At 40.2% G+C, this 25,274-nt stretch overlaps 1 protein-coding gene across 1 annotated transcript in view; it reads right to left on the bottom strand.

Annotated features, from left to right (window-relative positions):
- Nucleotides 1–1,707: 1,707 nt before the first annotated feature.
- rp1l1b (rp1 like 1b) overlaps nucleotides 1,708–25,274 on the bottom strand; it is a 24,171-nt gene continuing 604 nt past the window's right edge. Inside the window, exons 2-4 of the mRNA XM_086263883.1 lie at nucleotides 22,230–22,896; nucleotides 19,548–19,713; nucleotides 1,708–19,359 (exon numbers count right to left, since the gene is read on the bottom strand). Of these exons, the coding sequence (XP_086120009.1) occupies nucleotides 7,886–19,359; nucleotides 19,548–19,713; nucleotides 22,230–22,718 (12,129 nt within the window). The 5' untranslated portion in view covers nucleotides 22,719–22,896 and the 3' untranslated portion in view covers nucleotides 1,708–7,885. The remainder of the gene's footprint in view (nucleotides 19,360–19,547; nucleotides 19,714–22,229; nucleotides 22,897–25,274) is intronic.

The following is a 25,274-nucleotide window of genomic DNA, read 5'->3' as shown; positions in this document are numbered from 1 at the left end:
ACCTTTACAATGACATCACCTATAGAAGCATAGTGTTGAACCGTTGTGGATTCCTCTGTGTGTTGTATGTGGTGCAGGTGTGCAGATGTGAAATCGAATGCAAACGTGACTTATCTGGGGCAAAAATTTAGCAAGATGGTGTGCGGTCAGTCTATCAAAGTACAACAATGCTTTGGTTTTTCACACCATACAAAACAGTTAACCAGGTCTTTCCTTTTTTCACCACACAATGCACTGCCAAGGGAATTCACCCCTCTTCTTCAGAGTGAGACAATAAACACAAAACAATATGTCCTTGAGTTATCTAGCAGTAATTATGACCCTTTCATGTCTCCCGTGCATGCTAAATTGCTATTAAATATTGAGAATAAATCAAAGAACCGTATAAGGAAGATATCAGTCACAGTATACTGTAACCTATAAGTGCACCGAACAATAAATCTTGCAACACCGGAAGTGTTTGTTTCCTATGGGGGGGTTTATACAACACACAACGTGGGGATATTACTCTCTGGGCAACACTTCACAGGTTTTTGTTTGGACCACCTGTGCTGTGTGTGGGGATTGTGCTATGCTGTAGTTCACTGAAGGAACAACCTTGCTTCACTGTACACACATGTACACACATTTACACAAAGCAACACACACACACAGGCTGCAGGTGCATGGTGAGTGTTATTGAGTGCGTCCTGGTTACTAACTGCCGTTTCTCTTTATACTCTTTTCTTCTAGTTTTCCATCAGCCCTTGTTTTCTTCCCAGGGCTTGGCGGATGCTCGTGTACAGCTCTGTTGGGGTCCCCAGACATTGCATCCTGCCTGCAGAAGGGTCATAAGTGGCCCCACAGGATAACCTGAACAACAGTGGGAAAGAAAGGGAGCGTGGGTCTCCTTTAGTAAATGCACTTCTGACCACCTCTGTGCCAAAAGTATACATGCTGCCAATAGATACTTTCAACTCCCATTATTAATGTGAGTGTGCACTGCGTGTGACTGCAAATGTGCGTGTTTTATAATTGTGTGTTAGTGGGGGTGGGGGTGTTTTCAGAAAAGCTCTACAGTGATTTCTGTGCAGCAAGCTAGTGTTGTTTCAAATCTTACCATAGGTTTTATTTATTTAGATACACAGACAGACACACATCCACTCACACGTGTACTTTTTGTCCATTTTTGATTGTGGTCCCCACAAGATGAGTAATACCTAGATCACGCACATTCACACGCACGCACTTTCCTCAATTTTGATCCCCCTCCGCATCAGAAGTGGCCCCTCTTTGACTTCCTCTCAGTGTGGGAACCTTTTTTATCCTCTGTCACACATAGACTGAGAGAAGGTCTTTCTGTTACATTTGCCATAAAAAGACAAAGTGATTGTCAATAAAGAAGGAACAATTGAGCTCCCCCGATGTATTGAAAACCTTTTGCTGTACCTCCAGGATGTTCATGAGTTTTAGTTGAGCTTCAGTTTTCCTTGTACTATTTTCCCATATTATGCTCTTTGTACTGCAGACATAACACACCACTGGTTCAGCTGTATTATAGCTTCATTTGTCAAATTCACTGTAATAGCACTTTTAATCAGACAGTATACTGTATATAAGATAGCAGCTATAATTTGCTGAATTCAGCATGTTTATCTAGCAGTTATTTCTTCCTTTGCATATTTAAGGTGAAAATAATGCATGACTATAAGATTCTAAGTTACCAGTAGCTGCACTGCCCTTAATTAAAGGCTGCTTATGAAACTTTCAAAAAACACATGCAGTAGGATTTTGCATTAATGTACTTGGGAGCAAATCTGTGCAGCTGTTCCAGGGGCAAGTTGCTCTGAGGTAAACATAGCTGCGGGAAAACCCCTTATTATTGTGCTCCGGATGACGTTCCTCACTCTTCCAGTGTTTACTGTGGAAATTATCCTGTGCCAGCGGGCAGGTGCTTCCTCAAAAGGTCTTTGCTTTTCCAGAAGATTTGAGGATTCAGTTCATCTCAGCAAATCAAACACTCCTGCAACATTCTTGCCAGACAGTAACAAATATTTTTATTCGATAGGATTAGAATTAAATGCTGATGACATTTCGAATTGAAAACAGATTCTGCTTTCAGTGAAACTCATTTTGAAAAACAGTTGATCACATTTCCTCCTCTGTAAACAAACTGGGACTGCCCTTATCGCAGACAGCTTCCATCTGTAATCTGGAGCATGTTTAAACACATAACTATGATTTAAATGAGCTCGTTTATATAAGACTATGCTTTGCTACATATTTTAAGAAAGAGTTATTTAGTGGGCACATTGACATATAATGTAAAAGATCTCTATTCTCATCCCTGCTTACTAAATGGACAAAAAATACCTGTTGGTTGCTGGACTAGACTAATTTTTTTGACTGGTGTGGTGACATCGCACGCTTCTTACGGTTGGCATTATTTCTGCTGTTTGGTACAGCCAAAAGGCCCAAACAACACAAATGAATTGTTGAAACACAGTAAGTCAAATAAGCTCAGGTGAAGCCTAGCAAATAGCTAGCTACTTAGTCAGCACAACTGGCCACACCTCTAATAACAGAAACTTTAAGCCTTAACAGAACTTGAATGCGTGACGTATAATAAAAACCTCCATGTTCTCTGATACACACCCACGTTGGAACAGTGTCTCGTACCAGGTTAAACGTTTTTTAATTTCAGCTATAATGCTACAGTCATGCTAGGGAAAATGACAGCTAGAGACCACAGCACAACAAAACATTTTTCTTGATGTATTCAGTGAGTGTGCGATCTTTGAAAAGGTTTGAAAAGGGGACCTTGCAGACAATTGTCGCCTTCAAAGCATCTCCGGTGCATGAAGATTGCGAAAAAGTCAGTAAGACTGAAACAGTCTGCCCAGAGCATCTCGGAGAGCGAATTTGTTACATTACTCCTTAGATTACTTTCATGTTATTCTGTAACATGACTTTAAATGAACTATCACATAATTATCAATTAAGAACAATAAAGCTTAAGCTAACATGCGGTCACAAATCCCTATGCTAATGAGGGCACGCACAATCTTTCTTTGAGGGTTTTTAAGTTTTAACTAGTGCTGTCAGCGTTGATCTCGTTAAAATGACGTTAACGCCCATAACCGTATTAACCCCGCAAATCTCCGTTAGTGAGTTAGCGCGGATTGCCCTGTGCGTGGGGCTACACGGCGTCAACGTGCTACCGCGGTTAGCGCGTTAACGTCATTTTAACGAGATTAACGCTGACAGCACTAATTTTAACATAGAGTCGACAACACAAAGCAAAGCTGAAAACTACCCCCAAAGACACATCAAGTTGATCGCCACAGTGATTTTACAGTAGTAACATGTACAGTTAAAAATTGAGGCTGCAAGCCTGACTGCTCATCAACACCTTTATTAGCTGTTGAAGTTGAGGCTCTGGTTGCTGGGCTGGGGTCAGCATACACTGAGCTTCTAACCTAACTTCACTCTAGGTTCCTTGCTAGCTTTGCGTTAGCATGCTGTCTGTCCTTGATGCAGTTTAACATCATACTCTTGTCCTTTCTTGTCCTTTTATTGAATAGAAATAAAAACATTAGGCCCCTAAGCAATTGTTCTCATCTCCACACATGAATTGAAATTTTCTGATTGTTAAACAAGCCCGCAAGAAGAGAATGGACGTTTGATGTTTGTTTTTCTTTCTATCCCCATAAACTGAAGAACCTTTGCAACCCGAGTAGTTACATCATTTTAACTGTACACACATTATTGAAAAATAAAAATGTGATTATAGTTGCACTTCATACCCAACAGTATGGGGTGCTGTTTGCAAATTGAAACATGCTGAAATTAACAGCAACATTTTTCCACAATTTAGCTGAAAACATTGGAAGATCTGTTTTGTTGGCCATCCAAAGGTTCAGCAGTAGTTCACCCTTCAGCAGCTGCAGTCTCCACTTCACAATCGCCGCAGCATATGTGCAGCTAAATTGCTGGACATGCTGGTATGCAAGAAGTGAAGCAGCTCATGGTGTTGAGAAGTGACCAACAGGGAAGAGCAGGCACACAACCTAACCACTACCAGCACACTTTAGCCCTGGAGGTTTTTGTAAAGCTTTTATTTTGGTATTTCCAACATATACAATAAATGTGCATGTTAGCTAAATATTTAGTTTCCCATAACATTTAGATTTAACACAAAATTGTGTTTTAAATATAAAAAGCTAAATATTTTAGTAAATTTTGTAAAAAGTGACTTGAAAAATATGGTTTAGTAAGGTTTTGAGCTAAATGTGGAAAAATGTTGCTGTTAATTTCAGCTTCAGTTTCAGTTTGCAAACAGCGCCCCATACAACAGTGACCATCAATGTGCAATCAGTCTGCCATCAGATTGCATTTGAATGGAGTCAAGTTGTCAATTACATAAAAGCTGTTTGTGATACTCAGCGATTAATTGTGATAAAACACTGACCTTTCAGTTTGCGATTGACTGTGGTTACCCAGAGGTTGAAGGTGTTACCTTCTTGGCTGATCCAGATTAGCTTCATTTTTCAGCCCCAGAGGATGAGACTTTGTTTTAGCTTGTTTAATTTTAGCTTAGTTGTATATGATGCGTCCACAGACCAACTTTACCATGCCACTGGAGATATTAAATAGATATTTAACTCCCTAGCAGCTAGCTATTTAATAAATTTGGCACACTGGTAAACCACCGGGTAAGCAATATCCTTTATTAATCATTTATTAATCAATCAAAAAATGAAAACCCTCTTTTAGATTCAGTGACACAGTCAAATTTGCTAGACTAACTAAATGACTCAGCAGTGTCCTGGATAGGCAGAAGCTGTGCCAGCTTGTTAGCGACATGCTACACACTTGTCTGCACACTTGCCTGTCTCACTAAGGATGTGGTAAGACATGCATTTTCATAACAGTCCTACGCAGTAACCAGACTACTTGTGCTGGTCCATATTCATATTCCAGACCAGAATGTGAAAACACCCAAACACAGAAGAATTTTAAAAAAGTTGTTAAGATTTTATATGCCTATTTTTATAGCAGCTAGCTTGCTGTTTTATCTATAAGAGTGTAAGCTAGTCATGGAGGGACTTTTATGTTGCACCCATGGTTTTGTATGAGTGTATGTTGCACCCATACACCCATAAAATGAAGTTCCATTTTCAATTTTTGCATACTCAGTTATTTCCCAAAGGGTCACCATAGCTGATTGATATGCATGACTTCGCAAAGATTCAACACTGAATGTCCTTACTGATGCAGTCATCCCATTTATTTGGGCTTGCAACCAGCACTAGTAGTAGTTAGCTTGAGTGGGGTAGTATCTGAGATCTTTTGCAAGCAAGATGAATGTGTTAACCACTACACCACAGAAGCCCTCGTGTCTGTGCAAAGATAGAGGGGGAAAAAGCAAACAAACTGCACTCCACATAACTGCACTTGTGAGTGTTGCTTTGTAGAGCAAGGAACTCTTGGACACAGATGGCACGTGCACCTGGAATGACTTAAGAGAGTACAAGCTATATTCTTATTTCAATTAGCTAGATGGAAAAGAGTGCTGCAAGTGACAGCAATGATCGACTGCAAATGGAAACACTGAGAGAGGCACATCCATCCGCTCTGTTTATCAGCTATTGCCAGTTACCAAAAGTTTATTCTGTTCATCTGGATGTAGCGTTTTCAGTGGGAGAAACGTTTCGTCACTCATCCAAGTGACTTCTTCAATCTCAGCTGACTGCAAGTTTCCCCAAGCTTAACACAGAGCCATTCCCCAACTCTCTGTGAATGGTACTCATGGTCATTGATCAGTGGGCTTTGATTAGTGGTTGTTGATGAATGGTCATGAGAATTTGCATAATTATGATTAAGGAACTGACCTCCTAGCCCATTGTTCCTTCAGTGGGCTGATTTCAGTCATGATGCAAATGTACTATATAGGGCTGGATCAAGTGACCATGTAACCCTTAGTTACTCAGCAGTAGGCCTAGACTGCTGGGGCTTCCCATGATGCACAGAGTGTTTCTTGTTCACTCAACTCTTTCACTCTCACTACTTTGCATTTAATCATTAGTTATTATTAATCTCTGGCTCTCCTTTACAGCGTGTCTTCTGTCCTGTTTTTCCCCTCAACTAATCACAGCAGATGGCTGCCCCTCCCTGAGCCTGGTCCTGCTAGAGGTTTCTTCCTGTTAAAAGGGCGTTTTTCCTTCCCGCTGTCACCAGATGTTTGCTGATAGGAAGTTATTGGTTGTTGGGGTTCTGCATTAGAAATAGTCTTAACTTTACAATATAAAGTGATTTTGTGATTTTGTGCTGTGTAAATAAAATTGTATTTAATTTTATTTAATTCACAGTAAATTGTGATGACTTATTAGTATAAAGTATTTCAAACTGTACCATGCTTTATAAAAAATAGTCATAGCAAACAATGTATATATATATAAAAAATAATAATAATTTTAATCTATCATAGGTAGTTCCATAGTGTAGTGGTTAACACACACACTTGGCAAGTGAAAATTTCCTGGTTCCATTCCAGCCAGACACAAATCCCCTTTGGAATGTGTCAGGAGCGACATCCACCATGAAACTCTGACAAATTAAACATGCAGCCCCACACACTGTGGTGACCCCTTGTGGTAAGGGAGTAACTGAAAGTAGTTGCGATCTATTATAGGTAGCGTGCTTATTATGTAGTGGAGATTTTTTTTTTAAGTTAAACATTTTATTTGGAAGCCTTAATTTGTTGTGTGAAATCTCAGCTTATAAAAGAACAATAAAATTACTTTCAAGTATGTTTAATATCAATATGTGCAGTACACTGAGCAAAGGTAATTCCCTGTACCACAGAAAATCACATAGATTCTTCATGTAATTACAGCTGAATCATCTAAAATACATAAGGGCAGGATGTTGTGATACATAAAACCCAGCTCTGGCTTTCATTACCATCTGCTTACACTGATGGCGATCATCTTCAAGTTTTGCTTTGTATATGCAACACTAGAGTACAAGAGTATATTACATACACAGCAGTACACCAAACACATAAATAAATATAATTCGTTTTTTCCAGGTTGCTGAGAAAACTTATTTTACAAGCTTTCTTTCCAAAAGAGTGTGGGTGCTGTATAAGACAGGTAGAAGCCAGAATCCATATATAATTGATTAGAAAAGGTTCAAAGACAAAATATATTGAACCTGAGAATTATATATTTCAAAAATCTGATAAATAAATAAAGATCTCAATTGATTTTTAAAGAACTTTTTATACACAGCACCCAAACAGTTTTGGGGTTATGGAAAATTACATATTTTTTTTGCATGCTTATAGTAGAATCAAAACCTATTTGGTTAAATAGGATACATTCAAAACACCCACAGTCCTGCAGAAAATGTTAAGCAGCAAAACATGTAAAAGAACTGCAGCAATTCTGACAAAAATTGCAGTATGTGTGTGCATGTGTGACATTTGTAAGTTGTTCACAGGAATGGGACCATACTGTCAAGTTTTGGAAAGCATAGCTCATAAACAGTGCCGTGTTCTGTCTAAGGCTCAGAATTGCAGGTGATATGTAATAAAATACTCTATGATTTAGTTTAGATATGCATTATATACATTCAAGTTTTTCATATTGTTGCATGAGCAGTTTGTGTTCTGCAGATACTAGAATTTGCTGTAGTATCTCATCTTGTGTGCTTGTCATGTTTAGTACTTGTTAAGTAGAGCCTAATAGTGCTACTTAAGATTTAGGATAATCTACATCAATCCTTTTGCTTTTTTTCATTTAGGAGACCTAACCTAAAATATTAAGAATACCCCTCGTTTTTTTCTCCCATGTCTCACTCTCTATCAGTCACCTTCAGCTTTGGCAGAGTCACGGTCAATTCAAAACAACTTCTTTTTCACACTCTTTGTCTCAAGGCTTTTAATGTCATCTTGGCTGTTTATTTCAGGCTCTGAATCTTCAATGTCAGCGTAAGTGCCGTCCTCAGATTCTGCGGTCTTTTTGATCAAAGTATCAAGTGGCTTTAGCGCTTCCTTAGGTACTATGTTAGCTACATCTTGATTGTCTATCTTGCTGGTAACCAAAGGAAGCTGTATGTCACCACTTTCTTCCCCTGGTTCATCTGAGTCTTCCTCTGCTTCGTCTTCTCCATCAGCTGAATCTCCCTGTTTTTCACTCCAGTCTTCATTGGGTGTCTCGGTTTCCTTTTCAGAAGCATTGGAATCCTCTTCATTATTATCATGACTTCCATCTGGGATGTTAATACATTCACATTGTGTAACATCATCCTCTGGGTTGTTTTCTCTGATTTCTTCTTTGGTTTCTGATTTTTCCTCCATCTCCTCATCCTCTTCTGGTTTAAGCTCCACTACATCATTAGTATCTTCTTGACAAGTGACATCACTTTCTGGGCATCCACTCTCTGGTTTGTTGGAATTATCCTCTGATTCACTGACAGCATTCTGTCCTTCATCTTGCTCGGATTCATCTTCTGTATCGTCTGTAGATTCCACCTTTCCCGTTTGAGTTTCTTCAGCCTCCTCTCCTGCAGATGTACCTTCTGCTCCAGATTCTTCCCTGCTGTCACTTTCATCAGTCTCATTTTCTCCTGCTTCAGGCTGTCCTGAGTCTTCCTCTGTGGTTTCATGCTTTTCAGTCTCGCCCTCTGTTGTTAAAGCCTCTGTGCAATCTTCACAAGTCAATTCATTTTCACCAGATTCCACCGCTTCCTTTCCAGGTTCTTCCGATTCATCTCCAGTTGTTTCACCTTCTACTAGCTTCTTACTGTTATCTTCATCATTTTCTTCTTCTTTACATTCTTCATTAGCACTGCTTTCTCCGATCTTTTCAGATGACTCTGTCTTGTCTGACTCATCACTGGTTTCATCTGCTTCCTCTGCCATTTCATTTTCGCTTGTGGCAGCAATTTCCTTTTGCTCAGCAATCTCACCCTCACTTAGTTTTTCATCCGTTCCCTTCACGTCCGACTCATCTGAACTGGTGTCTTTGTTAAATTCGTGCTCGGCATCTGTCACATCTTCTGCTGCCTCTTCCTGAGCGACCTCAACAGCAGCTTTCTTCAGCTCATCTTCACTTGTGACAGCACTCTCTTTTGCTTCAGAAACCTCATCTTCTGACTCAGATTCACTTGCGCTGGCGGTGTTCACCGCCACTGCTGTGTCTGAGTCATGTTCAGTTGTTGCAGCCTCTTCTGCTGCACCATAATCTTCAGCTTCATTGTCACTTGTGGTTCCTTCCACGTTTTCTTCAGCAGCAGCGCCTCTGTTAGGTTCATTCTCGGTTGAAACAGCAATCTCTGTTTCGATCACCCGCTCATCTTCGGTTGTTTCTTCAGCTGGTTCTGTGGTGTCATCCTCCTCTGTTGTCTCATCTTCATTTGTGGTGGCATCTAGGTCCTCTCCTGAATCATTTTCAGTGACAGCACCAATCTCTTCACTATTGTCAGCATCTTCTGCTTTAACAGCTTCCTCATTGTCAGTTGCTTCCACTGCAGTTTCATCCTTTGAGTCACCTTTTCCTGCTGAAGAAATCTCTTCACTTACAGCTGTCTTGTCTTCAGCTGATGCTGCTCGATCTGGTTCTTCTGACAATTTGTTCGTGTGATTGTTTTCACCCTCAGACTCCTCTGCACTGATAGCAGGGATCTTCTCTTCATCAGTGACTGTTCCTTTTTCCACAACCTCGTCTTCCTCAGATTCACGCTCACTTGTGGCCACCATGCTGCTCTCGACAGCTACATTTTCATCTTCAGCTGTGGATGCTTCGTAAGTGCCTTCCGTAAGTTCATGCTCACTTGTAGCGGCTGTCTCTCTTTCTACAAGAAACTCATCTTCAGTTGTTGCTATTTCAGATGGTTCATTTGACAGATCGTTACTTGTGACATCATTTTCCTCTTCTTCTTCATTTGTGGTGGCATTTAAATCTTCGTCAGAGTCATCTTCGTTGGTAGCATCAGTCTCTTCTCCATCATCAACCTTCAGTGATTCCACAGCTTCCTCACTCTCTGATTCATGATCAGTTGAGGATACCATAGCAGTATCTTTGTTTTCAATCTCATCTTCAGCATTTTCATGCTTTGATTCTGCTTTTCTTGTGAGACCAGTCTCTTTTTCTGCAGCTGTCTCATCCTCAGTTGTTGCCGGGTCACCTGGTTCTTCTGTAGATTCGTCACCTGTAGCTGTGTCAGTGCTTTCATCTGCAGACTCGTCTTCACTAACGGTAGACATTTTCTCTTCTTCAGGGAGTATTTTTTCTTCCCAGACTTCATCTTTCCCTTCTGTGGTGGCTTCTACTGCTGTATTTTCATCTTCAGTAGTAGTATCTTCAGCAGACTCCTCATCTGACTCATCTTCACTCAAACTGGCAGTCTCATTTTCTGCAGTAAGTTTACCTTTACACCATGCTTCTTCTTCTTCTTTTAAAAATTCATCAACTATAGCTAAGTCTTCATTCACTGCTTCCTCCTGCATCATATGCACTCTCTTCTTTACCTTAAACCTCCCTGATTTACTTTCTTCTGGCATCGGATTTTGTTCAGCTGTTGCTCCTGCAACGTGTGTGTCTTCATCTTGAACCATGGTACCTTCAGCAACATCTTCCTTAGACTTATCTTCACTTGAGGCTTCAGTGTCTTCACTTTCATCTTCTTCTGTTGGTCCATTTAGCGGTTCATCAGCTGTTGCATCACTTCCATCTGCTTTCATCAGCTGGTCTTTCCGAATTCTCATTTGCATGATCATCTGCATTGATGGCAGCAATGTATTCTTTACGGTTAACCATTCCTTCTTTGCTGCTTCTTCCTCAGGTTCATGTTTAGCATCAGATGTCAGAGTAGTCTCTTCTGTTGAAGTCTCTACTGTGTCTTCCTTAGGGTCATCTTCACTCGTAACCACAATATGTTTTATTAGAGCACTCTTATTATAATATACACCATCTTCTTGTTTTGGGAGTTCATCATTTGACCTGATAGCTTCAGCAAATTCTTCTCCATTTGTGGATACAATTTGCACAATTTTTCCTGATTCTTTTGGTTCATGTAACAATTCATCAGCTGTGGCATCCTTTTCATTAGCCCTCATCTTCTGCATGATCAGCTGCATTGATGGCAGTATTATGTTCTTTGCTATCAAACATTTATTCTTTGCTCCTCCTTTGTCATATTCCTGTTTAGCTGTTGATGCCAAAAACGACTCTTCCACTGACATTTCTTTCTGAGTCTTATCTTCGCTTGTTTTATCACCTTTTTGTTTTCGCAGTTCATCACCTATGTCATTGGCATCATTCTCCTCCTTATTTTCTTCAGCAACAGTTTTTTCAGGCATTTCTTTGGCAACATGTTCTTTTGCGTCATTCTTTTCAGAAACCTCATCACGAACTGCATCTTGACTCATATCATCTGCTTCCTTTTCATCTGCTGCAAATTCAGAGATATCTTCAGGGCCTGGATGTACTTCTCGCACTTCCCTTAAAGCTTTAACAATAACTTTTTCCACAAGGGTTTCTGCCGCTTGAGTTTCATGAATATTTCCAGGGTGAGATGCACACTTGATTGCCGTGGCAGCAGGTACAGGTGTCATCGAATCTCCCTGAAGAGGTGTCCTACACGTCATTTTTTTCTTAATGCACGATTCGCATTGACAGCATTCATCGCCGTTTTCACTGCGCTGGTCACTATAAGACGTTCCTGTTGCTGAATCGTCACTTTTTTCTGCATGTGAATCAGTCGATGGTTTGAGGTTGACCTTCAGTTTCCGTCTTCTCTCTTCTGCTTGTGTCGTTGAAACACGGGATTTTGTCTCTCTTGGAGGTCTCGGTTGGCCTTTTTGGCCTTGAATTTTCCACAGTTCTCTGTCAATACTTGCTTGGATTCTTTTGTGAACCTCAGCTCTAAGTTCATTAATCGTACTGTCAAGTTGCTCACTATCTCCCAGGTTCCATCGAGTTTTGAACTCATTCATCGCTTTGATATAATGAGTCATGAACTGTTTTTCAATTTTATTTAATAAGGTTAAGACCCAAGCAGGATCATCTTGTGAAATCATTTTAGCTAGCTCTTCTCTTTCTATGAGGAGAAGGCTCTCAGAGTTGCTGTTCTCTGAAGAATCGGTTTCAGCTTCTGGAAGTTTTTGGCCCTCGCTGAAATTTCTTGCACTCTCGTTTGAGGAATGTGGTGTTTCAGATTGTTCTCTTGGACTATCACTGCTTGCTGGATAATCTTCCTTTTGCTCATCTTCACACATTCCTTCTGCCTTTCTTACTGATGTGCTCTGAACATCTGCATCTGTTTCAACTTCACACCCTTGTTGTACCTTCTTAAACATATCCACAGTGGCGTGAGGCTCAGAAACATCACCATTCACGTCATTGCCACTCTTTACACCATCACTGCTGTTCCCGGAGCCTGTGGAGCCACTGTTGACATCCACGCCAGACGATGACGTATGATTGAAATCATCATCTGCAAAATGGTGATCATCTTTCCGTAATGCATGTTCATTTTCAGGAGGATCACAAAGCCAAAGGGACTGAAGAATACCCATGAGTTCTTGATACCTTTCATTTTTTTCATTGGCATTTTTTGGATCATGGTCTATTAGCTGCAGCTTCACAAGGCAATCCAAAAAACCTCTAGCTGAGGAGCTCAGTTTACGTCCATAAGCTGGAGAAATTTCTGGTAAACTGTTGCATCTGTCTAGCTTCAGATTTAAAAGGACTTTCATCACTTGTATGGAAGAGTTAAATACTGTTGAGGCATTGTCTGCATCAGTAGAGGCGTTATCTTCCTTTGGTGTTTCTTTGCTTGTTTCGCAGTCATTATTAGGAAGACATTTCTTTGCCTCCCCTTCTACTGGGCCTTTTGAATTCTCAGTTGGATTGTTAACAGTATCCGCTGTGTTAATTTCTTCTGTTGTGGGGACAGTTTTTGGTCCATCGCAGTTTTCATTAAATTCCTCTACGTCCTCTAATTCACCCTCTGCTGGCAGTGATTTCAGCCATTCGTTTACAACCTCAGTAGGGGATGCGTTGGGTAGGCTGGATGGGACCAGGTCAAAATCATCAACTTCGGTGCTCTTATGCAGATATTTGCTGCTTCTGTCAGTTTTCTTGTCAGTGACACTTCCACCACTTTCCTTAGTATCCAGGTCACCATTTATCTTGTGAGGAACATTACGTTTTGAGTGACTGTGTGCTGGAGACTCACACATCTCTTTGATGATATCTGAACTAGACAGAGTTTGTGACAAGTTACTTTCATTTGACTCTGTGTGAGATATGACATGTTGTTCATTTTCTTTCTGCTGCTTTGCTCTCTGACTTGTTTCTGACATTGCTGAATGTCTTCCAGAGTTTGATTTGGCAGTAGATCGGCTCTTTTCCTTTGGCTTCATTACTTCTAAATTTAGTGGAGAAACACTGGTCCGCTCAGAAGAGACATCTGTAGTTGTGGCACTTTTCTTTCCACTGATCTCAGATGTTTTGGACTTTTTTGAAGATGATGAAGCCTTGGACTTCGTTGACATGGCTGTAGGTGCTCTGGTTTCATTTTCCCCAACGGTCACGATGGGGACATCTGATTTGCTTAAAATGTCAGATTTTGTTGATTTTACTGACCTTTTTGATTTTGCTGACACAGCACTCTGTGCTTTCTCAGATATCTCTTCAGTATTCTCTTCATTAGGATGGCCAGAACTGTTTGTAGTAGTGATTTCTGGACCTTGTAATTTATTTGACTTTGATGAACTAACTGATTTGGTTGACATGGCACTGTCATCAGCTTCTTCTTCATGTCCAACCGTTTCAGTGGTGGTTGTTCCAGATATATTTGATTTTTTTGTTCTTCCTGAGGTGTTTGACTTCACTGATAAAACACTTGGACTCCTCTGTGCTGGATCTGCCTTATCAGCTACCTGCTCCAGCACTTTTGATTTCCCTGATTTTTGAGAAGTTCTTGTTTTTGCAGATACTGATGTTGCATTTGACTCGGTAGACATTGAGGTCATTGCTCTGTTCTCTGAGTCTTCTGCTGTATTTTCATCAGTGTCATTTAAACAATTTTCAGTAGATATAATGGAGGGACCAGTTATTTCTTTCTCCACATTGGCTTCATGATTTTCTTTGCCTACAGAGGGTTTTGACTTAGCAGTTTTTGAAGAAATGTTGGATTGCAGTGATTTGGTGGATCGGGCTGATTTTGCTGACAAGGAGCTTAGAGATCTCTGTACAGTCTCCAAATCATTGGCATTGTTGTATTCTGAAGATATTTCACAAGTTGTCGAGCTCCTTGATGACACAGAAACATTTGAATTGTTTAATTTGGCCGACACGCTGCTTGGTGACCTCTCCTCAGTTTCTTCTTCAGCATGTTCCTCAGCAGAATTTCCAGCAAAAGCTCGAGATCCTTTTGCAGATCTCCTTGAACCACTTGACTTTGCTGACATAGAACTTTGTGCTCGCTCTACATTTTCTTTGTTAGCTGATGTACAACTTGTTGTTGTCTTTGCGCTTTCTTCGTCAGCACTTCCTTCACCTGGAAATGTGCCTTTTGATTTCGTAGATCGTGTTGAGGCATGCGACTTTGCAGATCCAGCTGAAATGGCACTAACTGCTCTCACTACATCTTCTGCCACATGCTCTTCAGCAGACACATCAGTGACTTCATCAACGTCTTCAGTAATATCAGAGGCATTGGATCTTTCTGTAACATGGGAAATATTTGATTTGACTGACATTACACTTGGAGATCTTTCTTCAGTTTGTGATTTGTCATTATCTTCATTGGAGGTCTCACAATTTGGTACATGAGAACATTTTGACTTTTTGGATTTTGAAGAAATATTTGACCTTATCGTTTGTGTTGACAATGAGCTCGCTCTTCCCTCAGACTCTGCATCAGCAATCTCAGTGCTGTGTTCAGAAGGGATAGTAGTAGCTTTTGATTTCTTAGATTTCACAGAAACATTTGACTTGGTGGATTTTGCTGATCTCTGTGATTTACTGCTTACAGGTCTTTCAGTATGATCAGAATCATGAGATATTTCTTCTACTGGGGCAGCCAATAATTTTGACTTATTGGATTTGGCAGAAATAGAGGATTTTGCTGACATTGCACTTTCTGCTCTGTTTTGAGGTTCATCCTCATCATTTCCTTGCGCTGGTAATTTATGCTGTGAAGCAACTTTTGAAGCTTTAGATTTTAGAGATATAGTAGATACATGGGATTTAGGTGTGGCAACTCTCTCTTCAGCTGGAGGCTCTGCTGAACATTTTGATATACCTGATATTTCAGAAAAATTTGAATCAGCCGAATGGAGTGACATTGAACTCACTGATCTGCTTTCAGTGTGCTCCTCTTTATTTTCCTTTTCTGCAATGCGATCACATTGAATGGCAGAAGATTTAGATTTTTTTGAAACTTCTGAAGTCTTTGACTTTGCTGATTTTGCTGAGCTGGCAGACATATTGCTTGGAGACCGATCTTCATGGTCCTCCAGATCACAGATATCGTTTTCATCTGGACAATGAAATACTTTTGACACTGAGGATTTTTCAGAAATAGCTGACTTTTCAGTTTTGGTTGACACTGCACTCGGTGCTCTTTCCTCAGTTTCATCTTTAGGGTCTCCTACATCAGCAGTATGCGCAACTGTTGATTTTTCAGTTCTGGCTGAAATTGCGCTCTGTGATCTCTCTTGAGTTTGATCTTTGCCATCTATTTCATCAGTACCACTACACAGAACTTCAGAAATATTTGATTTCACAGATTTGTTTGAAGTATGTGACCTTGCTGATTTAGCTGATAAAGCACTGGGTGATCTGTCTGCAGACTTTTTAGATCTACCAGAAACATGTGACTTAACTGATTTGGCTGATAAGCTGCTTTGTGCTCTTTGTTCCGTTTGCTCTTTGTTATTTTCTTCATCAGCACTCTCTGACTTTTCTTTAGTTGATGCATCAGCAGACTGGTTTGACCTATTTGATCTGGCAGAAATATCTGACTGCGCAGATGCTGATCTCATTGTGCCATCTTCACTCTCACCTTCAATAATTCTTTCGTCAGAAGGGTCAACATTGTCTTCTAAGACAGCTACAGAAACATTTGATCTCTTTGATGCTGAAGAAACATTCGACTTTGCTGATCTTTCTGATCTGACCGACAGATTGCTTGGAGCTCTCTCTGTGTGTTCCCTAACTATATTATCTTCCAATATCGTTGATCTACTAGATTTTGCAGAAACTGTTGATTTTTCAGTTCTGGATGAAATTGTACTCTGTGGTCTCTCTTGAGTTTGATCTTCACCATCTATTTTATCAGTATCACTACACAGAACTTCAGAAATATTTGATTTCACAGATTTGTTTGAAGTATGTGACTTTGCTGATTTAGATGACAAAGCACTGGGTGATCTATCTGCAGACCTTTTAGATCTGTCGGAAATATGTGACTGACCTGATTTGGCTGATAGGCTACTTTGTGCTCTTTGTTCTGTTTGCTCTTTGTCATTTTCTTCATTAGAGTTCTCTGAGTTTTCGCTACCTGGACCATTAACAGAATGATTTGTTCTGTTTGATCTGGCAGAAATATCTGACTTAGCTGACTTGGAAGACATAGCACTCACTGCTCTCACTTCACTCTCACCTTCAACGATTCTTTCCTCGGGATGGTCAGCAAAGTCTTCCAAGCAAATTTCAGAAACCTTTGATCTTTTAGATGCTGCAGAAGCATTTGACTTTCCTGATTTTCCTGATCTGACTGACAGATTGCTTGGAGCTCTCTCTTCATTTTCCATATGAAGAGATATATTTTCCTCTTCGTGATCTTTTGACTTGGGAGATTTTGCAGAATTAGTTGACTTTCCAGATCTGTTTGATACTTCACTCTGTGCTCTTTCCTGAGTTTCCTCTTCGCCATATCTTTCATTGGCTTGGCAAGCACAAACTTCACAGGGTTTTGGTTTATTAGATGTGTTAGAAGCACGTGACTTTGCTGATTTAGCTGACAAAGCACTTGGTACTCGCTCTGCAGATATTTCAGAAACATGTGACTGAAGTGATTTAGCTGATAAGCAGCTTGGTGGTCTTTGTTCAGTTTCCTCTTCATCATTTGCTTCTTGAAGCATCTCAGTGCCTTCGTCTTTTGATTTAAACGATGTTGCAGAAATATCTGATGTAATTGACAATGAGCTCACTGATTCTCCTTCAGTCTCACCTTCAATATTAGTTTCTTCAGAAGCATCACCACAGCTTTCAGGAGTAACTGCAGAAGCATTTGATTTTAAAGATTTAGCAGATGTGGTTGATGTATTGCTTGGAGGTCTTTCTTCATATTCATCATTAACTGCAGCCTGTTCTTCAGCTTCAATATCGGTGGGCACGGACATATTAGATTTGGCTGAAGTGTTTGACCCTTTTGATTTTCCTGACACATTGGACTGAACTGATTTTACTGACAAAGAACTTGGTCCCCTCTCCTCTCCCTGTTCTCCGTGTTTGGATCTGCTGGATTTTGCAGAAACACTGGACTTTACAGACTTTGCTGATTTGACTGACAGTATGCTTTGTGGTCTCTCTCCGCTTTGCTCTTCAGTATTTATGTCATCTGATGAACCAACACATTCAGTTGCATCAGGAGGATCGGGCCTCTTGGATCCTTTAGATCTTGCTGATGAATTAGAGTTAGCTGACATGGCATCAGTTGCCTCCCTTGTCTCTTCTGTCTCAACGTTTAACTTTCTAGATGTTGCAGATTCATTTGACTTGACAGACCTAGCTGACATTACACTTACTGTTCTTTCAGATCTTTCCTCTGCATTTCCTGTATGTGGATCTTCAGATGCGCTTGACTCTGTAGATGTTGCTGAAGTGTTTGAATTCCCAGACATGGTGCTTTGTGTTCTCAGTTCAGTTTCATTCTCAGCTGGCTTTTGAATGCTTTTTTCTGCAGATGCCTCAGGTGACTCTACAGAAGAATCTGAAGCAGCTGATGTGACACTAGGTGTCCTCGGCTGAGCTTCCTCCTTTGTTTCTTTTTCACCTAGGAAAGAAGATGCCCTCGATCCTCTGGATTTAATAGACATCTCTGACTTTGCTGAGATGGGACTTATTGGTTTTTCTTCTTCAACATCTTCCTCTGATTTATGTTGTTGATGCTCAGACTTCACAGATTTTTCAGATTTGGAGGATTTAACAGACATGCTGCTCAGTGGTCTTTTGTGTGTTCCATTGTCATCACATGCTTGAGATCCTCCAACTGCAACATCCAAAACATCCGATTTGGATTTTGTCGAGGCATTTGAATGAACTGACATGGCACTTTTAGACCTGTTCTCCTCTTCATCCTTTGTCTCTGGGTCCTGTATTTTGCCAGACACAGTTGATCTGCAAGAGACATTAGATTTTAAAGACATGGCACTTGAACAATCTCTTTGTATTTTGCCTTCCTCTTCAGCTCGGGTGTAGATTTGTCCTTTTGTATTTTCTTCAGATACTCCACAATGACAAGCGTGTGAGGGTTTAGATTTTTTTGACTTGCTAGATTGTCCTGAAGCATTGGATGTTGTATCTTGAGGACTCTGGGGTTGATTTTGCCTAGTAATGGATCTTGTTTGTTCTGATTTCTCATTTAGACAGTTATACAAAGTGGAAGATTGCACGTTGCACTTTGGTGAGCAAGCCTCACTCCCGATGGTGCAATACTCTACAGTTTCAGCTGCCTCAATAGTCTGCTTCACACAAGTCTCTGTCTCCACCACTTGTTCAGTAAGCTCTTCGCTTGATCTAGATACTACTGTCTTTCTAGAGACCACTGTATGTGAAGATGCACTTGAGCTAGATGTTTGAATGCGGCGACTCGCCCCATGTGTTCTTGGTACATTTTTCCAGATTTCATAATCCTGGCAGTGACTGCAGCAGTGAGGACAATGAGGTTCTTCTTGATGTCTCTGATAGTGCTGACTCATGAAATGGTCATCTGGCTGAACAGCAGAGATGTTTTCAGATTCAAGATAGCTCGGAAAGTGTGGGTTATTGTTTCCTTGGTGGTAGTCACAGGTCCTGCCTGTGGTCTTTCTTACTTCCGTGGACCAGTGCACTGTTTCATCATTTTGCAGTCTAAAGCGCACTTTCATCTCCATTGATAAACTGCCATCTTTATTAACACGTACACATTTCTCTATATCATCTTCCCTCACCCCATCACCAGTGGGTGGGCAAGAGTTGACATTGTCTGGTGAATCAGTTCCATCTGGGCCTGACTTGTCAGATGACACTGACTGCCTGATAACTTTGTTTCCAGATTCCAGGTTTGGATGGATGACACTTTTCTTTGAAGGGAGTCCTTGATTTTTCATGCAGCAGTTAAAGAAAAAAGAAATATTTCAAATTAGGCCTTTTGTTAAAGGTGTACGTTAACAAAAGTCATTTAATTTAGATGCTAGAGAACCATCCATAGCATATCTTTCAGTACTTCTACTTTGTAGTTACTACTTGTAAGAATGTAATTATCACTTTAAGAGTTTTTCCTACTCTCATGTCCGTCAGTGCAGCCACCGGAGCGTGACCTCACACTCAGCTTTGGAAGTTTATCGTCGGATGTTTTCCGAAAGTTCTCCACAATCGATGGGTGAGAAGGCTCCCGGCCGACACAGACAAGAACGCAGGGGCACTGCAGAAGACTCTGAACGCTGTCGATCTGAAACCAAATAACGAATACGTTTGTTTACAGTTTGCTGTTATCTTTAAAGGAACACAGGGAAGATGATTTAAAAAGAATGCCATCGTTAATTACAATTAATCAGCAAAAGTAAGAATTTAATGCCATCTGAAGAGTGAAATTAAGTTACCCTTATCAGTGTTGTCAGATTCTGATTGATCTCTAGCTGCCATTGTTTTGATCCAAAACAATCTAATAGCTTCTCGCTATATACTGTAGGGGAAACGTCATTTCCCCCTTTAACAATCTGATCTGGCACACTAATTAGAGTCCCATATTTCAATCAGGACCAGTTAAAAGTTATACCTTTGGTTTTTGGGCTCTTTCTCACCTTCCCATCCGCACAGAAAGCTTAAGGTGAAGAGGACAATGATCAACTAATTTAATTTAAATTAAATCTAATTTAGAAACAGTATAACAGTGATGAGGTGAGATGAAGGTGGGCTATAGAGCGCCTTGCATCACCTGCAGAAACTCTAGGAAGGCTAAAATTACTTAAATAGCGCTCCCTGTACAAGACCTGGCGAAAGGATACCCAGATGGGCCGTGAGCTGAGTCATCAGCGGATGAGACCTGGATTTGACAGCAGCTGATGTACATATTGGGGTTACATAACAACATATTTGTGAAAATGGATGTCATACTAAGAATGGAAAATACTGCATGTTTTTGTTTCCTAACATTATGAATACATTTTAAAATATTTCAGTGTTATTTTGTTACGGTGATTTTAGTCAGGTGGGGTCTTTCTTTTATTGAGTAATGATGATAATAATAAATATCTTCATTGTGTCAGGACACTGCCACCTCTCGAGCACAGCGGCAGAGTTCTAAATCCCTGCCAAAGAAGGGTGTGAATCATGCAGTGAGTCAAGACAAAGCATCTATCCTAATCCCGGATGATCTCTGTGAAATGACGGTGCATTCGTGCGATGATGAACTGCCATTGTGAGCAGCATCAGCGTGGCTCAGCAGTACTGGCAGCTTGCTGAGTGTGCAAAAGAGTTTGACTAAATGTCTGCGTAATTCATCTATATTAATAAAGCTCAGACACAAAGATTTAGTTAGTTTTAGGGTACCTCCAGCTATTATCAAAAGTTTGATAATAAAACTGGACATCATGCAAGCTAATTATCAGCATTAGGATGACTTGTCTCCTGCGTCAGAGATGATTAACCTGAAACAATTCATATTAATCTCAGGGTACAGAGTGTGTACTAACCTTTCAAACAAAGGCCTAGCAGGAGTAACCTTCTTGGTTAATATATGTTTGTTGTTTGTGATCCTTTTTTTCAGATTTCAGAGAATGCAATCTTTTAAGGTTTAAGGACTTATTTTGTTAAGCATTAATAAATGAATTAATTAAATCCTCTTATAGGCATGTTAAATATGTCTATAACAGAATTAAATGACCAAAACACTCTTAGAATATTATGAATCTGTAATATTGTTCTTTCTATGTTTTTAATATTAAATACTCATGTTCTCTACTGTCAGTCATAAAATGCTGTGAAAGCATGTAGCCCCGAAGTATTGAGTGTTTTGTTGATTTTTATCTGGCTCGTGTACGGCTCGTTGTGATGACAGTGCAGTTCTGAATTTTAAAGCCACTGCTGTTAAAGGCAGATGAATGGCTTCATCTGTGGTCACACGAAGCCCAGGTGAAGATAATTAATTGCCATGGTGGAAGACACATTTCTGAGACACCTCTGGTATCAAAGTAGGGGAGTTTCAACGTTGACCTGTTTCTTCTCTCTCAAAAATAGCACTGATATGATCAAGATTAATGGGTTTTGGAGCAATCTCTACAATCTGAATGCATGGGTGAGGGAATATCCCCATTTCATTCCCTCACACCCTCATAGTATGTTATCTGGGATTATAACTATTTGCAAAGTTGATGAAATGATGCTATTTATTTATTGACTTATTATGAATGTGCCTGTTGTACAATAAAGAGGCTTATAGAGCAATTAAACACCAAGTAAAAATAGAAAATCTTGTAGATTTGAATGTATTAGTGTGCAGATTCCTGTTTTTACTGAAATGCTTTGTTGGAGGAGCAAAAAAATCTCCTGCAAGCGTTCGCTTCTTTTGAGATCTAATGGTTTTTATAATGTTTTATTATAGGAAAATCAATGCATGGCTTTGCAGGATTCACAAGCTTCGTGTGTACTGTGGACCAAAGAATTAGATTATATGCAAAAGAGTCTTGGTTTAAGACACGAATACAGTGTCAGGGGTCACAATGGTCCCGGTTCCAAGTCAGGATAAACCAGAGGGTTTCATCAGGATAATCGACATGCAGTGTAAAAATTTGTGCCTAATTAACATATGGTCCTTGGTCCTAACCAAAACTTCTTCCTGAAAGTAGTAGGAAACCATTCCTGTCTAAAATCTTATCTAACTCCTTTTATTCAGAAGGTTTGTGAGAGAAAATCAGGAAACCAAAACTTAATATGTGAATTTCTAGCTCCAGCTGTTTATGACCTCACCTTGTGCCCGCCCACAGTGTACAGCTTCCTGATGTGGTACTGCATGAGCTCGGAAACCTCCTCTAAGAAAAGCCCCAAACTGCGTAGACCCCTGCGGTGCAAGATGATGGTCTTTCTGAATGAGGGGTCACTGTTCTTCACCAACACCAGCTTCTTACTGTATCGGTGATGATGACGTTCGTGGCCCAGAGGTGTTTCTTCAGGCCTGCTCGGCCCACTGAGAACATAGTGGTGTGGATTGTGGTGGTGACATGACGGGTGAGTGTGATAGAAAGGTGACAACTGAGTCTCTACTGCTTCCAAGGCATGGGCGTGTCTACACTCTGAGCAAACATAGCATTCGGCTGTGGGTTCATGATGGGCCACCATGCCATGCTGGGGGATTCTGGGTAAGCGGGTGCTGTGGCGCTTAAAAGGAATAGAAGACCTGTGGGTGCCTTCGCCTCCTACAGCGTCAAAACAGTGAAAGTGGCGTCTGTGGGAAGACATTTTGGACTGTGGTGACGTTGATGATTGGGTTTGTGCTCAGAATGGAGGAAGGATGAGCTCAGGTGAGCAGAAGAAGGGGCCAGGTCAGCTTTGGCAAACAGTCCTGAAAGGTTGCCATGTTTTTCTGCAGCTGCCTCGGGTGAGGTGTTGCACCGCACATCTGCATAACCTCCGCTCACTAGAAACAATGTGGAAAAAATACATGAAAATGCATGCGTTGAAAGGAGATTACATTAGAAACATCTTACAAACCAGTTTTTCTGTTTTCCATTTGATCAATCACATTTGAGCAAGTAAACAGCTGGTGTGGAGGGAAAAAAGGGCCACATTTGTTGAATCTAATTTAAATCCACTGACTACTGTCTGATGATGAAATATGAAAATCTGTTAGTACAGCGGTCCCCAACCCCCGGGCCGTGAGTCGAGAGTTGAGGCTCAGGTGTGAAATGTATGGTTTTCAGGGTTTTTATCGTTTTTCAGCGTTATTTTGTTATCGTTTTTATCGTTAACTCGGTTTTCCTGGGTCTTTTCACGTGTGTTATGAATAAATCTTCTTTTTTTCGGTACCATTACTAGTTTTATTTTGTTGTATTTATCCGCGACACCTTAAAGGCCGGTCCGTGAAAATATTGTCGGGCATAAACCGGTCCATGGAGCAAAAAAGGTTGGGGACCGCTGTGTTAGTGTAATAAGTTTGATACTGCTCTACATTTATCTTGTCTTATTTGTAAAAAAAAATTAAAAATAGCTGTTGTGTCATTTTATCCTTTAATATGTTTAGCCAATGTTCCAGTAAGGCTTTCATTTCAGTATTTCTACATGTCCACATTTATGACTGAAAAACACAGACAAACATATTCCAGTTAAAATCGGATTCATTAAGAGATTTACACCCAAATCAATTACGCCCAAACAAAAAATGTGACATTATATATTGTGACACACGCAGCATGCATGTGCCATATATACAGACTGCTTTGAAGATCAAAGAGTGCATAAAGGCAGGGATAATGAGGCTACAGCCACAAATAAATCCTTAAGTGACTTTAAATAACAAGCTTAAGTCTCTGCTCACAGTCGAAGTGGACATTACCTCAGCGACTGCGCCTGTCACTGACAAAAATAGACTCTCGAACAGCTTCTCCTGCAATTAAAATTCAAGGATTACCTAAAAAAAGCAGAAATATCTGCAATAGGCACAATGCAGCCTTACTGTGACAATACTTGGACGTAAAGTCAATTCATTGTTGCCGGATGGAAAAGGGATGCATGCCCACTATGAAATGCACATAAAAATGCCACAGATTTTTTTTTTTAAATGGTAAAATAGGCTAAGCTTGACTGACACCTATAAAGAACAGGCTTGGCTGTTATCCTTGTTCTTGTATTAGTAATTTTTTTAGTCAAACAGCAAGTGTTTCCTGAAGCTGAACATTTCCAAAGAGAAGAAGAGCCAGTTATTTTGTATTCTCACATGTCATGTTGCCATTTTTAGTCGTTTAACTTTTAAGTCGTTTAACGTTTAAATATCCATTTATATCCCCCAAAAGGTTTTTGATTATTGAAGCCAAAACATGAGTCGAAAAGGGGTTTTTTGTTGCCCACAATCAGGATTATGAATGTCCATTTCACTTAGTTTATGTGTAAATGTTTATTTTGATTCTTTTATAAATGTATTTAATCTTAATTATATCGTCTGTGTTCTATACTAATCAGAAGCGGTGTCTGAAAAGGGCTGGGAAAATCATCAAAGACCCCAGTCACCCATCACATGGACTCTTCACCCTCCTGCCCTCTGGGAGGCGCCACAGGAGCCTCCGGACTAAGACCACCAGGTACCGGAACAGCTTCTTCCCCACAGCTGTCAGACTCCTGAACTCTGCCTCCTGACATCTGACCCACGTTAAACTCATGGACTGAACATACACACACCCACAATGGACAACTGTACCCTCAAACACAATAATAACATGGACTGAACCACCACTCACAACCACTAGCACTTTATATAGCCTCTGTAGAAACTATCTACACCCTCACTTATCTTAACTGCACTACTGTATAGCTCTGTGTAAATAATCATTCTGTACATTCGATAATTTTTAATCCTACAACTGTTTACAACTTGCATAGTTCCCATTTCTGTATAGCTGTATATCCCAGATTCTGTAAAGTTATTTATTTCATATTCTGTATAGTTTTTCATATTTATATCCTGTTCATATCCTGTACATAGCTTGTACTCACTACAGCCTGTACATACTTATAGTTATAGAATATTCACAACATACTTCATACCGTGTACATTATAATATACCATAATAGACCCATTTCTGTAATATACTCACATATCTATATTATTGCTAATATATATTGTAATATATCTATATCACTAAAGCACTTCTGGATGGATGCAAACTGCATTTCGTTGCCCTGTACCTGTGCATGTGCAATGACAATAAAGTTGAATTCTATTCTATTCTATTCTACCTCAGTGTCCTGTTATGTGTGACACTGAATGCTGCCACTGTTTCGTGTCACACATTACAGGTGTCT

Source organism: Aulonocara sp. 'chitande type north' Nkhata Bay, linkage group LG15, assembly GCF_057382095.1.
Source record: "Aulonocara sp. 'chitande type north' Nkhata Bay isolate Kocher_YH1m ecotype deep benthic linkage group LG15, A_spYH_male_GT1.1, whole genome shotgun sequence".
Lineage (NCBI taxonomy): Eukaryota > Metazoa > Chordata > Actinopteri > Cichliformes > Cichlidae > Aulonocara > Aulonocara sp. 'chitande type north' Nkhata Bay.
Note: the sequence above shows the minus strand (reverse complement) of the source record. Positions and strands in the feature narration are given on the sequence as shown.